General features: G+C 38.0%; 1 protein-coding gene across 2 annotated transcripts in view; it reads right to left on the minus strand.

Moving 5' to 3' along the window:
• Positions 1-363: 363 nt before the first annotated feature.
• LOC139137445 (chloride channel protein 2-like) overlaps positions 364-17,289 on the minus strand; it is a 28,749-nt gene continuing 11,823 nt past the window's right edge. The window contains exons 3-22 of one of the 2 annotated variants that reach the window (XM_070705550.1): positions 16,667-16,804; positions 15,932-16,060; positions 15,323-15,456; positions 13,836-13,913; positions 12,301-12,505; positions 11,387-11,471; positions 10,979-11,080; positions 10,175-10,259; positions 9,241-9,393; positions 8,719-8,899; positions 8,371-8,468; positions 7,469-7,584; positions 7,055-7,188; positions 6,049-6,257; positions 5,386-5,473; positions 4,866-4,900; positions 4,629-4,664; positions 3,996-4,100; positions 3,505-3,591; positions 364-2,458 (exon numbers count right to left, since the gene is read on the minus strand). In XM_070705550.1, the coding sequence (XP_070561651.1) occupies positions 2,297-2,458; positions 3,505-3,591; positions 3,996-4,100; positions 4,629-4,664; positions 4,866-4,900; positions 5,386-5,473; positions 6,049-6,257; positions 7,055-7,188; positions 7,469-7,584; positions 8,371-8,468; positions 8,719-8,899; positions 9,241-9,393; positions 10,175-10,259; positions 10,979-11,080; positions 11,387-11,471; positions 12,301-12,505; positions 13,836-13,913; positions 15,323-15,456; positions 15,932-16,060; positions 16,667-16,804 (2,360 nt within the window). In that variant the 3' untranslated portion in view covers positions 364-2,296. The remainder of the gene's footprint in view (positions 2,459-3,504; positions 3,592-3,995; positions 4,101-4,628; positions 4,665-4,865; positions 4,901-5,385; positions 5,474-6,048; positions 6,258-7,054; positions 7,189-7,468; positions 7,585-8,370; positions 8,469-8,718; positions 8,900-9,240; positions 9,394-10,174; positions 10,260-10,978; positions 11,081-11,386; positions 11,472-12,300; positions 12,506-13,835; positions 13,914-15,322; positions 15,457-15,931; positions 16,061-16,666; positions 16,805-17,289) is intronic. The other variant, XM_070705549.1, reaches the window with a different exon arrangement.

Raw genomic sequence — 17,289 nt, forward strand, 5'->3', positions numbered from 1 at the left:
TAGACAGAAAGCGGATTTTTAATTGCCACGCAGAAGCAGGTATATCGACATCTCGTCAATCCAGGATGAAAATAAGCGATCCACCTTTTTCATCTTGTATACATAGGTATTCGATTCAAGTGTATGGGAACACGGCCACGGTAAATTGATCGATAGCCTCTAGGATTCTCAATCGAATGAAATGTACTTATTGACGTAAAGACTCAGGCTTATGATTATAGATAATTACACAACGTGCACATTTATGATTTAACAGATAGTTACACAACGTCCAAGGTGAAGGACTAAAACATGCTGGAATCACTATACAACTGCATTTCATAAATAGTTTTCATATTTGAAAAATGAAATTACAACTATTTTAATGAAATTTACACGTTTATTTGGAAATTCACACACATTTACAACACTCCAGATAGACGAACGTACAAAAATGCACACATTTGCACTTTACAATATACGTTGATACTTATCTACACACTTCCTATCAAGTAGATCAAGTAGAAATAGATAGCTGAGTCTATACTGGAGAAAATGAGAGGATCTCGATCCAATTTATTTCTCAAAATCGAATTTATTTGATTGGATTTGGATTACTCCATTGTATTTAGCACACTAGTAAGCCTTGAGGACAAGAAGATGTGAGAAATTTCGCTACACGACCACGCGGTATCTTTCGAACACTGACTTGGATAAACTCCTTTATGGAGCACAATCTATGGTATCACATAACGATGCTATTGTATACTTGATGGTGATGTAAAGTCTTATTTGTCAAGAAGTATACAGAAATAGAGGTAGCATGGTAACTCACAAGAAAAAAAAACAGTCTAGTGCCTAGCTGTATCATGTTTTGGTGTGAAATGACTTTGTCCATCCCATTATCTTTTACCCAAAGCCTGTGTAACGTAGTAGATGTTATTGCAAGAAAGTGACATCATTTGTGGTTGTACAAGGAGTAACACAGTAGTAACAATCAACGTTTATTTCCCCAATAAAATGCAACAAAGCGAAATTTCGTATCTGTACGCTGCCAAGGTAAAAGTAACAAAAGATGCCCTGTTTTAAATACCGTCCGGTGAGTTCCTGGAGAGTGACCACGTAGATAAAAGAACATCCTCGCACTTGTCTCGTGAACCAGGAAGTCTACATTTATACATTTCTAAAGCAATCATGAGATACAAATCATATATTACCGAAAAATACTAAATCTTCCCCTTCTTCAAAAGACCCAAACCTTGTTAGATTATGGCTGTGTGTTCGAGTGACCAAATCAGTAGGCTGTGGTCGAAATTTCACAAAGCTGTATCACATTTTCGTTAACCAGTGACAAACGTGATACATTCACTTGAACCTGCCGACAAGAAACCTTCGTTGTCATATAGGATTGGGATGTTTTACAGTAACATTGACACAATGACATTTACAATGACATTTGCCATAACGTACACTTCAAAGTGACTTGGAATAAATACGCACAACATTTATGTGCTTTGGAAATTCAGATCCAGTTCTAATATGAGTTCAAAGACGACATTTAGGTAGAAAGTGCATCGCGGACAGATATCCGGACTTTGAAACTTTTACTTTATATTTTGGTCTACCAATTGTTGAGGTTCATTAGTTTCGTTGCTGTAAATAATGACAATCTACAAATCAGATGTAACGTTCCGAGCTGCTGCACATTGCCAGTTTGTATTTATGTAAAGTGGTTGATTGCACGACGGAAAGAAAATTGGAAACACAACTTAGTTCATTGTTAAAATAACTTAACTTAGTTATATACTTGCAAACATAATCTTCATAATAATAATCATCATCATCATTATCATCATCATCGCCATCATCATCATCATCATCATCATCATCATCATCATCACCACCATCATCATCATCATCACCATCATCATTATCATCATCATTATCATCATGTTTAATTAAAATGACACTCCTTGCAAAGCTCTTAGAAACCAAAAAGTCGTCAAACAATAACTTAAAAAGCAATCGCAACAAATACATATAAAAATAGGAACGACATGGACAAAATTTGAAACACTTGTAGGGCCGGAAAATTTACTAGAGGATTTATCATAAATGTATTTCAATAATTCAGAAGGAGGGGAATTCAATGAGGAGTTATTCCATAGGGCAAAAAAGAAAATAAAAACGCCCTCAGCGATGGATTTAAGTACCCAACTTTCAGCCACTACAGACAGCTACTTGTGTTCCTATCACGATCGACTGTGGTATTTACACAGAGAGTTGAAAAAAGAAATGAAATCTAACTATGCGTGCCTCAACTTCTTTCTTGGGTCACCATCTCTGTCATCTCATGCGCAAATCTATCACCATGGCACGCGTACTCATCTTCGTATTTTTCGTATGTGTCGTAAAACATGTCATCGTCGGCGTCAGAGTCGCTGTCGTAGATACCCGAACCTTCGATAGCTTGACGAACCTGTTCGGAAGAAAGTTTAGTTCGTTACACAGTCAAAGACTATCAGAGGTTGTACTCTGAAGGGACTGGCTCATCAGATGTAACCGTTTTACCTTCAGACCCTGATAAAGAGGGCGCCTGTCTTTCCCGCTTTCAGGAACAAAGTTTAGATGATGGATGTTGTTCCTCCATCAGGCAGGTACATGATATCAAGTATCAGTGTAAAAAAACGTCCTCATGTTGTCAAGAGAGTACCATGATAGGGATAAAGTTTCTCAACTGTTCACAACGCCTTTTGGGGACAGATATTCGGACTCTCAATTTTTTCCAATACTTTTCTGGTCTACCGCTTGTGGGAGCCCATTTGAAAGCTTTAGGAGTAAGAAATATTTCCACCTTCTTCGATTTTCGAAAATCGCAAATATTATTTTCTTCCATGGATTTAACACGGAGATGGCAGCCATTTTGAATTTCAAATATTGGTAAACGGTAGGTAGTTTGTCTCTCTAGTACCTAACTTTGCACGGTGACGCCTGATTTTTATTCATGGCTAGGTAAGAAAGTTGTTGAAAATTTCACCGAGGAAAGTTTAAACACAAATTTCAGTCTTTCACTTTCGCGGCGTGCACTGTAGTATACCTTAAATAACACGATTGGAACTAATTCGGTATACACCATGTAATTGGATAGTGAACTTATGTCGATTTAATCCGCAAAAGTAAGCTCATCTGCTTTTCTCTTTCAGCAATGCACTTGCTTTTATGAGTAAGTTGTAATATTGCAACAGTCAGCTATAGGACACCCGATGCTTTTGAGAAATTTGAAAAATATAAAGATCCAATTCTCCTGAATTAGTGCCAATCGTGTTAAATGAGAACTTCGGAAATTCGACCGACTTTCTAAAGAAAGATGAAAAGGTATAATACAACTGCGGGAGTGACACTTTGTGTTTTCTCGGTGAATGAATATTAAACATGTCTTCAACTAGTTCTGCCACTATAACAACTGTCATTATAAAACATTAAACTCAAACTGCTCAAGTAAACGAAATAAAAGCATAGATTTACCTCTTCAAGGCCGACTATACCGACCAGACAACCCATGTTTGTCACATACGCTTTGCTTACACCAAGTAAACTGAAGAGAGTGTGGATCTAAAATGACGGTAACACAAAACGAGTAGACGATAAAACTGACATGGATGAATAAGGAAAATTCATGGGAATGTTACATATCAAAACACAAAGATAATATCAATCGCCACGTTCTTTTTCGGACACCTTAAGTATGCCGACGTAAGTATCAAATGAGATGGTAACCATGCAAGTCACTAACTTCAAAATTGGTAGGTGAATGAAGAAACTATGCCACACAGAGCTTCACGTCTCAGAACAAATGAAGACAAGCACAGAGAACAAAATTGCTAATTGCTACATATTTACCCAATTTGAGATGTTGTTTTGTTGAATTTATTAGAAATGAGCGAAAATAATACCTTTCACCGTCATAAAAATCCCTATGACATTAATACACACGGTGATAATAAGAATTCACTTACCTTATGCAAGGACGTCTTTTCGACTACATACAAAGGAGCGGCATCGATTATACAGGGGTCAAAGTTCACGCGATACTTCAATTTGCTGCTTTCCCACTGTAGTTGCTGTGAGCATGAACATCGAAAAATTAACGCAACACACGACAATGGCACGAATTTACAACTTTTCCTATGCAAAGGTTCAAGGTCGCATCAAGTCAGACGTATTGATCACAATTTCAGTCATTTTCTGCTTTTATGATGTATATGACGTAAATATACATTAAAATTAATTTCTTATATACAAGCATACTGAGACCTGTACATTTTATCACTCTCTTAAGATGTACCTGAAGAAGGTCTAACCATAGAGCGAAACGAAATACATCGATATAACCAGAGAGTCAGCGTGCTTCTTTTCAACGTTTTTTTTTTATTTACTTATCATTTATCTATACTTATTTGCACAATATATAATGATGATTTTCAATACTCCTCTTTATCTTTAAAGGTGCAACAAACACTTGTTTAATAATACGCACATTTGAACATGCTTTTGTTTATACCTACTGTCATACATAGATATATACATAGTGTCATACTTTGATATACATAGTGTCATGGAGACATTTGGTAATGCCTATAAGTACTGACCTCTTCTGGATTCAAGTCGATGAGGCCGTGATCACTCTGGAGAGAAAATATACTAAAATGTCTGAGGATTTATAGAGAAGATAAAAGTACTATTGAAACAACATTGTCATGATGATGTCATATTCGGAAAGGCATATCGTAGAGTCGAAGAATGATTAAGTGTTCACTTTGAAAAATTTTATTAATCTTTTATTAATTATTAATTCAATATGGAGACCACTGTCCAGTAATACTTACTCTTCCAGATGACCCAAGGCTGTGTATACTTTCATCTGTTGTCGTGCATATACATCGCAAGATGCCGAAGATTGAGGAGACGGAGAAATAGTCAAACGGAAGAAAAGGATTACTATAGGATATCGGAAACTATTCTAAACACTAGTTTAACGCCAGATTTACATAGCATTACGCCTTCAACCATATGGCAGATATCGGCTACGTACTCTACAACAATCGATCCTACTGTACTATTCCCCGGCTACTATTCAGTCATTTTCATTTTCAGACACTGATCCAGGCATAGACTGTAAGATCTGTCGCTCGAGGACGCTCCTTGGAGAGCGCCCTCGAGCGACGGATCTGCCAGTCTAATCCAGGCACTGCAAAAGTAACGCATTCGTCAATGGTAGAGATTTGATCATCACTTAAACCCAGCGTTTATCATTGTTTCCACACAAAATTGTTTTAAAAGACAAGTGTTCTATAATTCATTTTGATTTATTTTAAGTAAAAGACAGAAGAAGTTAGTGACACCTACCCTTTGGAAAAGATGTCCTTTTCAGAGCGGGTTTCGGTGATGCCGCGGAAGTGGCAACACTGCCTGCTGGGCTGTCTCCCGTTGGAGACTACACCATTAAATTAAAGTAAAATAGACAAGTTACGATATGCCACATAATGCTGGGACAACTGTTGATTTAATTGGGTGTATGATTTATGGAAAAGAAAATCAGTCAGGAAGGTGAAGGAGAAAAATAATTTGATCCTGTAATTGCTTCAAGAAAAAAATAGTTCCGGTAGATTTGCATTGCTTCTGCACAGGGAAAAATACTGAGTGTATAACTGATAATAGAAAGAAAACAAATGCTGTCATAGTGACGGAAAAAATGTCGCCATACCAATAGTTCACTCGAGAAATCAAGTGGTCTTCCCCGAGAAAATAACTGTCTGCTTATTTTGAAAATGGTGCTGACATCAAAGCGAATCAATTACAAAACTGTCAATTGTGATTGTCTATTTGTAGTAAGTATATGTACCGGCTACTATGTAACATGTAGTCTAGTATCTCTCCCTAATTTCAGTGTAAGCTATAGGGGTAGCGTGGCATACACTGACACCTTGGAGAGGTCTTTAGTAGACTTGCTAAAATGGAGAGGATATAGGACAAGCATTGGATACGGTGAGCGATGAAATTAAGCCCCACCTCAGCATGTTCAGACTGATCATCAAAGTGTACTGTCAAATCTTTACTGTCTGCTCTCACTTCCCGTTGACGTGCCGGTGTGTACACACTCAGCGTTCCGGCTTCCAATCTTCTCTTGGCTTCTGCTATCCTGGCATCTCTACCCATGTGTTGCTCCACCAAGTACTCCAACTCTGAACGAGCCACGACTCCGTACAGCGTCCTTTTCTCTGGTCGAAGAGATCATACAGCGGGAAATGGAATACATCAAAGGGCCAGTGGCTTCAAGAACTCTTGCTGATTTTTTTCTCTATTTTTGTTTTGAACGTCAATTCGAGTTTTTGCTCTACTTCCCAGGGCATGTTAAAACACTTACTTTGCGAACACTGCGTGTAGAATTCACTGTTATTGTTTACATTTGAATTCTAGTCCCGACCAGAATTCACCGTTACATGTCAACAATAGTAATGCAGTCTACACATGTACAGGCTGAATTGACAAGCTGAATACTGTGTATCTCAGCACGCCTTATAGAGAAGAGTAAGTGTATTTGAAATTAAAAACAAAAATAGTGACAGAATCATCAAAAGTTACAGCCACTGGGGCTTTAAAAGTCTTGTAACAAAAGTGTCATCACTCAATTTTTGGATTACGAATTTTATGTAAAATATGTTCAATTGTTTTCATTCGCTTGGAGTTTTTTCCCCTGGACATACCATAGATAGTCTTATTTTAATGTTTTTGGTCATGCCATGTTTTTAGGTTTCTCCTACATCAGTGACAATTCCAGAAGCTTTCATAATGGCCGTATAGAGTGCAACGTTATGGTAACCCATAAGTTTGTCTTTTATAGACAAAACATTAATTTCGTTTCAAAATTCAACACCAGAAAGAAACTTAACAGCTTCACGCCAAACGTAACTTCATGTCTATCCTACGGTTTCCGTAATAGATTAATTAAAATGCGGGATATTTACTCGCATACTTTCCAATCAAATTCTAAGTTAAATAGAGAATCGTGGCCTACCGTCATTGTCCAGTAACGGGTAATTCCTATGGTAGGTCTGTGATAGCACGTACTTCAAATCCATGTAAGTGAACTCGTACGCGATGTAATCTAGCTTAGTATTCATGATGTCTTCTGCCAAAATATTATGCGTCCTGCAGTTAAAAAAAACTTAAGTTATTTAATAACACAGCGCTTTACATCAGAATGTGTTATGATTAATTTTACCCTTTTACGGCATAACTAGTGTTATAATTAATTTCACCCTTTTACGGCATAACACTTCTTTCCTTGATTTCGCACATTTGTATCAGTAAACCTCTGTGTCATATTCAGATGAACTGACGATATAACTTCTTTTGAGCTGAATTGGTTCAGTTTATCATACATTTCGGATGACGTGACTTTCGAAGTTAAAAAGAAAGTGTTGTGTACCTTCCTTCTCCGACTGCTATGTCAGGCAAGTATGGCAGTTTTTTCAGTTGTATGATACTGTTGAAAACCGAGGGTTGTAATAACTGGCTGATAGCATTGGCAATCAACACAGCCACCTGAGGAACGAAAACAAACAAATAAACGTCACAGACGTACACTGAACATTTTTCTCGGTGATTTTATCAAACTAGCTCATAATATGTCATACTTTAATGAAATCTTCTCTCAGTCTCATTTCCGCCATAGTGCCAGCGGAGAATGCCATTAACCCCATCCACATGGAGTAAATGATGTAGTTCTGGTATAATTTGTCGCTCATCTTTATATCTTCGACCATTTTATCGAGATCTCTCATATAATATAGATCTTATTATTGCACAGTACAGATATGTCTTTACAAGTGACTATCATAATTTTGATAAATTTTAGGTTGCGTATGAATTTTTATGAGTCGAGGAGTTACATTTGGCTGTCTCGCTGCTGCCAAAACCTAATAACAGGGCTTGAGAAAACCATGGATCAAAATTCTAGATTCTTTATCTTTACGAAACAATATCCAGAAGAATTTTATTACTGTGTAGTTATGTACAAAAAATCTTGCACGCCATCATGCGCAGCTGTCCGTTTGTCAACATTGAGAGCAAACTATCGATCTGCAGACTGGCATATTGAATTATGTCGAATCTTTCTTAATCAACATGACTCGGGAGACTGTCTACATACGCCACATCCACAGTTCTGAATCGACCTTCCCAGTCCCTGAGAAGACAACTGGAAACACAAATAAACACATACAAATAAACAAACAAACATGCCCCAGACATGCCTCAGACAGACAGACATACTTCTTACTTTGCCATTCTGACGTTCGAGATTAGCATTGTCAAAATTGAAACACTTACCATTACCGGAAGTATGTGTGTGATCTGTCCAGTCATTTCAGCTACGATTACAGAGGTTGAAACTGTATGAGTGACAGCCCCTGATAGAGCAGCTGCACCTAAACAGTCCCAAAAAACGCAAAACACAACATATACTGATTAAGAATTATGTGTTAGAAAGTCGGGCAGTAGAGGCATAGTAAACTGTATCTGCAGATATCTCACGACAACTTTGAATGCGACATGACGTCATAAAAATATCAGAATATATATTAATCGATTGCAAAATCGTTACTTTTTTCCTTGGAGATTGCGGCTGGAACGACCACAAGTCATGAAGCATGTGTAATTGTACCACAATCTACTTACCTACCACTGCATATCCTCCGGGTATTATTGTTGCGTGCTCACCGCCTTGCCAGAATCCTTCGGGAAACCAGGCTGCCATGGCCTCGCCGACGAAGCGACCAAAAGCCGCACCGACAATAAAGACAGGCATGAAGATTCCATGCGCTACCGGCATTGTTATCGACACTGTTGTCATCCAAAACTACATGTAAACAAACGAAAAGCAAATGACGGAAAGGAAGACACAAGTCTCTCTCTCTCTCTCTCTCTCTCTCTCTCTCTCTCTCTCTCTCTCTCTGCAGTCGCCCTCTTTTTCTTAACCTGGTGTAAATGTAATGCATTCAATTTCTTGCTGCACGACGAACCAGCTTTATGATCTGATAACTTGCTTAATGATACCATATTACCTCAAAATTAACTCTATCCCATAATATGCAATGAATAATTATCATCGTCATTGTTATCATTGTCCCCAATAAGTGATTGTAAAATAATATTTAGAATGTAGAAAAGGAGTATTTCAAGATTAGATGACACACTTACCGTCATTAGGACATACATTCCAAGAGATAAAAATATAACATTATGGTCCACCAGCCAGTACTTTGCATATGTAGCTTCTGCTATTTCTTCCTCTGTGGCGCCTACCCAGGTTTCGTTGCTGAATAGTGACGTCAGAACCTGACCAGGTGTGAGCTACAGTGCAACAGTTCTGTTTAATAGTCATCATTCTGTCGACTTGGAGTCCGACGTTGACGATCTGAATGTTATTTTGCTTTCAAAAGTCGACTTTCGTCGCCTTATGCTTGTAATGAATCTTAAAATACCCGGTATGTCCTTTTAAACATTATTGAAAGAACGCTCTTCAAGTATGATTTCCGTGTGGCTGTACTTAGAAAGATTCGTAGTAAAAGCACCATCCGCAGAGAGACTGAAGAACTCAAAATTATACAATATTTCGACTGTGTCAAAGAAGGACTCAATCGAGATTACGGATTTTTAACACATTACAAATAACTATTTTGGCTGTATTTTGCCCCAGTTGTTCCAACCATTGTCCTCATTCAACAGTGTTTTTACACCTTTGCTCAAACTCTTTGTTTCACATTGACACCTCCTTTAGGCATTGTCCATTACCCACGATGCATTTGGCCTTTGCTTCTTTGTCCATTCTGCAAGTACATCTGATCTATTTTTTACATCCATGATCTGATGAAGGAGACTGTTGTCTCCGAAAGCTTATGTCATACTAAAAAAGTTGATCTACAGTGTGCTACCCTCAACAATATTCACAAGATTTAGTCAAGATCAACACGGCTCTATTGAAACTTACTTGTTTTTAGTAATTTCAATTTATTGAAAGTGTGCTCACTTCGGTGAGGGTTGTGTTATATGGAGACACGAATGCAGTAATCACTATTTTGATGGCACTTTCCGTCACTAAACAATAGAAATATTTAAACAAAACATCGCTCACCTCTCCTGCCATGAATTGACCAAATCCGAGCGGGAACGTGAAGGTTGAAATAATTATTGTAATGCAAACAGGATATATGTAACGGCTGTTGAAAAATAATAAAACTGTTACCGGTAACACTGTATTTGAGGCATGGGTCGTGCTTCCGATGTTAAATAGGCCCTGGCTATCAATCGCTAATCTCTCGTCTGTTTATCGTCACAAAATTATCATCTTTTGAAGCCCAAATATCTTCACGCCGTCGATTACCAGGGAAAGACCGATAAGCTTACATCGACCCTAAACAGTCGATTCTCTCTGTCATTTGAATTGCATTGATCATGTGAGTCACAAACTTTTACGAGATTCAGGTCTCCTCCGTAATATTTGTGCGTAACTGTTTAAATTTTTCAACATGAATCTGACATAATTCTGAATTATTATATTAATATCTCACAAGGTAGACTGAAAGATCCGTCGCTCCAAGACGCTCTACGCTCCCCTCCTCTTAAAGAGGGGGGGGGGGCGCGAGGGGTAGAGAGCGCCCTCGAGCGACGGATCTTTCAGTCGACTCACGAGGCTGTCTCGGCAGATGTGTCTCCTCCCTATTAAACTCTCTTCCCCTGTACCCGTATCCGCTGTCATCCCATACTCCCATGCCCCGTTTTTTTTCTTCGAAACAATATCATTCAAACCCTGTCCTTCGATAACCTTCTGTTCCCGTTACAGACAGTACAGACACCCATGTCGCATGTTTTATCGCCAACGTTCCAGTTTTAATAAATCTTGAGAGTTTACCCAAAGAAGGTCAACTAAGACACGAACCTTTTCTGCAGAAACTTTTTAAGGATGGTCTTGCGCCTGTTGAAGTGCACTATTTTTCTGTGCATGTATATAAAGAGAGCGCCACCAAATCCACAGATAACTCTGTAATGAAATAAACCATTAATGAATTTACAGGAAAGATAACAATTCTATAAATTAATTTTAATATTACTATTCCTCTTTTGATGAATCCCTTGTAAACACTAAAATTCCAGCTCTAACGTTTTTAGTAGTATAATGTACAGTGACATAAAAGTTGAAAATAATTTAATAATCATCAAAATACGTCATAAAATGGTATATTATTTAATATACAGTGATGGAACATTTCGAAGTTTGCATGACGATAAAGTTTCATGATCTTACACATTTTGCAAAAGAGCAACATATACTGAAATTAAAACTCACCCAATCAGAGCGAAAAATATAACTTCTACGACGTCATACGGAAATTCTATTCGGAAAGTTGACTTGTAGAGAGCCGTGATGGTTTCTGGGATAAATTGAAAGCGTTGTGTAATCAGTTTGAAACGCAGGTAATTTTGTGCCTCAAATCATTCGATTTATCGATCAAAGACTTTATAATTTGCCAGATTGCTATAAACATACATTAAACGACATGGTATGACAAAAGGGATGGACGAAATCTCTTTCGTATGGAGATGAGATTTCGAGCCTGTTGCTCGATATATGGTATAAGTCGCCCTCACATGAGTGGATTTGCCATCAAGCGAGTTAAGTTTCCCTCACGTGAGATAGCTTGCCCTCACAAAAAATGAGTTGCCCTTATATGAGATATGTTGCCCTCACAGAAAATAAGAAGTCCTCATATGAGATGACTTTCCATGGCCATGAAGTGAATTCAATTTCCCTCACGTTTATATGGCCTGCCCTCACATGAGATATGTTGCCCTCACAGGAGAAGATTGACCATCAAATCAGTTGAGTTGCCCTCACATGAGATATATTGCCACACAAAGGATGAGCTGCTCACAGATGAGAAGAGATGCCAATACACGAGATGAGTTGCCCTTGCATGAGGTGGGTCGCCAACACGTTTCTTACATACAAAATGAGCAAAGCTCTAACAGGTCCATATTTCGACAATCGTATGCTGGAACATGTTACAGTTTGTGTCTGGCTGTGGATAATATTATTAGACTATTATGTACCATATACCGCGTAGTTTTTTTTTCATTTGAAATATAGCCTGTAAGACTCGGGGCACAGTTTGCTGAATGGCCAGGGAACTAAAATAGAAACATGAAATCTTGGCAAAGATATATTCAAATAAAAAATCGTCCATTGTTTCTGATATTTACCCGCCTTTTCGCCCCACACAGCTAGTAATCTGAAGACCAATGCTGCACACGTTGCCGCGAAAAATCCTCTCCAGTAGTTTCTCACTGCGAAGTACGATGTGGTTACTTCGATGCTGAAAAGCAGCCCCCCTATCGGCGCTGAAAATGTGCACGCCACACCAACAGCACACGCAGCTGCTAACATATCGTAGTTGTGATATTCATTCTGTCGACGAAGTGACAAGAGAGAGAGAGAGAGAGAGAGAGAGAGAGAGAGAGAGAGAGAGAGAGAGAGAGAGCAGGAAAGACAGACATAGACAGTCATTTTGATCAATGGCAAATGCTTACCTTTAGTGCATAAATATTAATTTTATTTATCTTGCCAAGGTTCAAACCTTTACTATTGATATTTCTTAGTGTCTAGCTATAACGGAGGGCAATTAGCAAAGAAAAATAATTGTTTGTTTCGATGAAGACATAAGTTTAAGTTACTACGAACTATACACAACATTGTGGCAACAGCTGATACTGATAGTACTTCAGATCAACTTACTAGTTTGTGCCAGTAGCCAGGACAATTCTAATAACTTTATTTTCATAAATTTGTTTTTAAATGAAAAATGGAGAAAGGGAACTGTAATCGATAAATTATAGATTGATTCCCGGCGATCGACGTTTGGTCGGATAGCAAGGCTGGGGAACTATCATAGGTTATTGACCACACTCCCTTGTTGAGATACTGTGGTTTCATCACAGTCCCTCACTCGTTAATTGAGAGACCGGGGTTTAAGGAGAAATACCCTCGATGACAGTATGGTCCCTCAGTTGTTTAGGGACTTTGATTTTACCGACGTATTGTTTTCTGCACTTTGCAATATTCATTTGGGTTTTGTAACGCATACTGACAACCTAGTCAAGACGGTCCTAAAACATAGGTAGGATACAATCTTTATTTCAGGAAGTTTGGAATACTAGTGCGAAATAAATACGAGTACACGTACCTTTGGAAAATAGATTTTATCAAATCACAAACTATATGGTGCAATAAACTTATCAAAGTAAATGACAAACCAGTTAATTGTATCGACTATTAAAGTAATAGGTATTGCTCAACCAAACTTTAATGACAACTTGGAAAGTTCACGAATATATAAAAAATAGACCATACCAAAATTTGGTTTGCATTGACAGTGAAAAGTAAGTAACAGTATGTCTGTCATAGTTATAATGCGATGCTGGTGCATGGAAGGTACAATGATTTCTTTACCTTATTCTTTATGTTATTCGTTATGTTTTTGCTTTGTTTTGTTTCAAGAGAAAAACAATCAGTTAATCACTATGCTTCTTTTAATGGGGAAAGAATATGGTATACTGCACAATGTTTCCTCCAAAAGAATAGAGCGCAGTTTGAGTGCTACTTGTTATATCACATAATACCTCGATGCAGTGGTATATTGTCTTTTACATGGAAAGTTGTCAAGTAGCTTTATTGGCGGTGACCTTTGACCCATGTACTGAGCCTGTGTACATTCCTGGTATAGAAATTGGTTGCTTACCACAAAGTTTCCAGTCAGTTTGGACATCCATCTGTTCAACACGGTAGCCAGCATACTGGCAATATGCACGAACGGACCCTGTCAGCGATGAGTAAATATGCACACATAATGATAGTTGTACAGAAGAGAATGCATTAAGTGTAGAACTTCAAAAGGCGGTGTAAACACACCCCTGTGATGCTTTGCTGTGGTTTTAATTGGCTTTGCGTTTCCACGAATATGCGATGCAATATGCGATGTCTATTATATCGCCTATCGAGGTAATGATTTGTGTAGCTGATTTACTTCCAAAGATAATAATCATAGTGTAGTGAATTTACTGCATTGTTTGAAGAGTGACTAAAACATTATTACTTCTAGGAGATTGTTCAGCTTCCAAGTAGCCGCGTGTCCGACTCACTTCGACTCATATCTCTTCCAAGATGTAGTATTTACATCAGGAAACAGTTAGATTGATACAATTTGACGGGAATTTTCAATATTCATGCTTCAAAATTTATGGAAAACTGGTATAGACATCCTGTATTGATATGAAGCGATGAATTTCGGCAGACAAGAACATGCCGAATGGTAATACGCCCTCAACGGCAAAACAACCACGATGGGTAACATCCTAACCAAAAAGACGCCTTACATTGATGGATTCGCTATCAAAAAATAAGTCAAATGTTGCAACCGAGAAAAGAAATTTCCATACAAGTATGGTATCTAGATGGTTCCAAAATACGATCTTCGTTGAATATTCATATCTACTTGCGGGATTAAGGTAAGTACTTGGAATTAAAAGCCTTAAACTATTGCACAAAACTATATAAAGAAAATTAATCAATTCCCTTTTGAATCAAGAATAAAAATCAGGGTTCACCGTGCAAAATTTGGTACTAGAGAAAACAATTACTTAATATTCGACACTTGAAATTCAAAAATGGGCAAATTAAATTTTTGGTTCCGACAAAATCTTTAGCCACAGACAACTTGAAAAAAATGTATTGTAAATGTTTGAGAGTCTGACTACATTTCCCCGAAGGGCGTTCCACCTTTTTGTGTTTAGATTTGTTTGCTCCTCACGATACAGTCAATGAGTATGCACGATTCTATTGTTTCACAGGAAAAAGAAATAAAGAGACACAGGAAAGTTGTAGCGCCATCAAGCGGAAGTGTGAAGAATTATTGCATGTTGACCTTATTCTACAGATAATATCTTTGAAGGCACTGTAAAAAGGTATGAACAAATGCCACATGAACAAGAGATTAAAGGTACACTGTCATCTCTTCCAATTTTGCCACAGTTACCATGGAAAGAGAAAATCTGACCAATCACAGATTTTAAGCGGGTGGCCACTTTTTAAAAACAGCGCCCTCACATGGGCATTTTTAATGCCAAGGAACGCCCCTTTGACCATATATGGGCATATTTAGATTACAGGTGACCATACATGGGCATATTTAGATTACAGGTGACTGTATACCTTTAACAGAATACTTACGACTTTGCCCAACGGTAAACTGCTGCCAAGTGAACACGCCAAACCGACAACTTTTGACACTAATGTCCGAAACGATAGATATTCCTTGAGCACCACACCTCGTAGAATTGTTTTTAATTCGGGAATTCCAGAACCTGGCGATATAGCGAGATAAACAAGTAGAAATTTCATGTAGGTCTGAGCTTACACCCTTTAGGTAGAATGCACCTCGGGGCAGACATTTGGACTCTCAATTTTTTTCAAAATTTTTCTGATCTACCGCGTGTTGGAACTTACTTTGAGGCTCTTGGAACAAGTAAAGTTTTCAATGGCTAATAGTTTTGTGAAAATCGAAAGTTAATTTTCCCCACAGAGTTAACACGGGGATGGCGGCCATTTTGACTTCCAAATTGTTGTAAATGTTGGGTAATTTGTTTTTCTAGTGCCAAATTTTTCACGATAATCCCGAATTTTACTTCTTATTTCGTAAAAGAATGGTCGAAGATTTCCTTGAGGAAAGTTTGAACAAAAATTTAAGGATTTTAGTTTCGAGGCGCATACTACCTTAAGGCAATTGTATAAAAACAATACACAAGAAATCGATAGGCCAATGATTGACGGCATACTTACCTACCCCATTTGGTTCAACATAGTAGGTAAACACGGCTGAAAACAAAATCAGCCCTGTTGGGTACAAGATCCATAACAGATATTGAGGGAAAGGCTGGCCGTCCAGTGCATGGAAGAAAAATACCTGCCCTGCATAAATTATAAGGAACAGATTAACATAGGGAATATTTAAGTTTGTGCAAAATAACAAAAAGACTTCTCAATAAATACATAACTATCTTATTTTCAATTTGCATGAAAGATGAATAGATGATCATTTGTGTTAAAACGGTTTTCAATAAAACGTTTGATGGATTCAAGCTCTTTGCAGGGGCCGATCAGACTGCGTTTTTTTACACAATGCTGCGACCCATAACCAGTTGCATTTGTAAGTCTCTGTTCAGTCCGATGCATGAGATTTGAATGCGATCTGCTATATGGCAGTAGGTCAGATGTAGTGAGTCTACAAGCAGCTAATAACGAGAACAGCAAAGAACAAGCAAAGGTGCGCAACGTGGGCATCCCTGCATCTGGTTTTAATCAGATTGGTAGCTGAGATTATATTTGAAGAAAAATGCGTGAAATGTACATTGTCGTGACTGGTCGGATTAAGAGTCGGAACTTTGGAATGCATAAAAACGGAACTACTGACTCAAAAATCGTGCTGAGGAGGCAATATGAATGACAACGAAAATAAAAGAAATGGTTAAAATTTAACCAAAAAAATAACAACAGGTAACAAGAAGTTGTACGCACCTTTTTGGAACAATGCGATGCAGTAATCGATACCAAATGACAACAGCGCCATCAGTGTGCCAAGCAGGGCCAAAAACAGCCAGTCGTTTCCTACGCTTGTCGTCCTCAAGGCTTCGTCTCGGATAGTGGCGAGGGCTCCTGTAAATTAATCGTTCATGTGACATCTTCAAGCAGAATGCGCCTCAGAGACAGATATTCGAACCCTCAACTTTTACAATACTGATCTGGTCTACCACTTGTTGGCACTCATTATGAAGTATATGCAACAAATTTTCAACAGCTTATTCTGTGAAAATCAAAACTTTTAATTTTTCCTATAGAGTTAACACGATGGTGGCTGGTGAAAAAATTACAAGTTACAGCTACTGGCCCTTTAATCAAGTACAGAGTTTGATGACGTTTTGTTCTTGACACAAATTGTTGACGTCACAGCAAGGATAGAAGTAAAACTGTCCCACACGGCGTAGGTCAAAGAACTGTTCTTCGAAGCTGCAAAGTCAAAATGTTCTTGAAGGGCCACTAGCTGTAACTAGTGATAATTTTTTTTGATCATTTTGGTTTTGAATGTCAGCTACAGTTTCTTGTTCTACTCCCCACAGCATGTTGAGATACACAGTATCCAG

This window comes from Ptychodera flava, chromosome 7 (assembly GCF_041260155.1).
Source record: "Ptychodera flava strain L36383 chromosome 7, AS_Pfla_20210202, whole genome shotgun sequence".
In the NCBI taxonomy this organism is placed as follows: domain Eukaryota; kingdom Metazoa; phylum Hemichordata; class Enteropneusta; family Ptychoderidae; genus Ptychodera; species Ptychodera flava.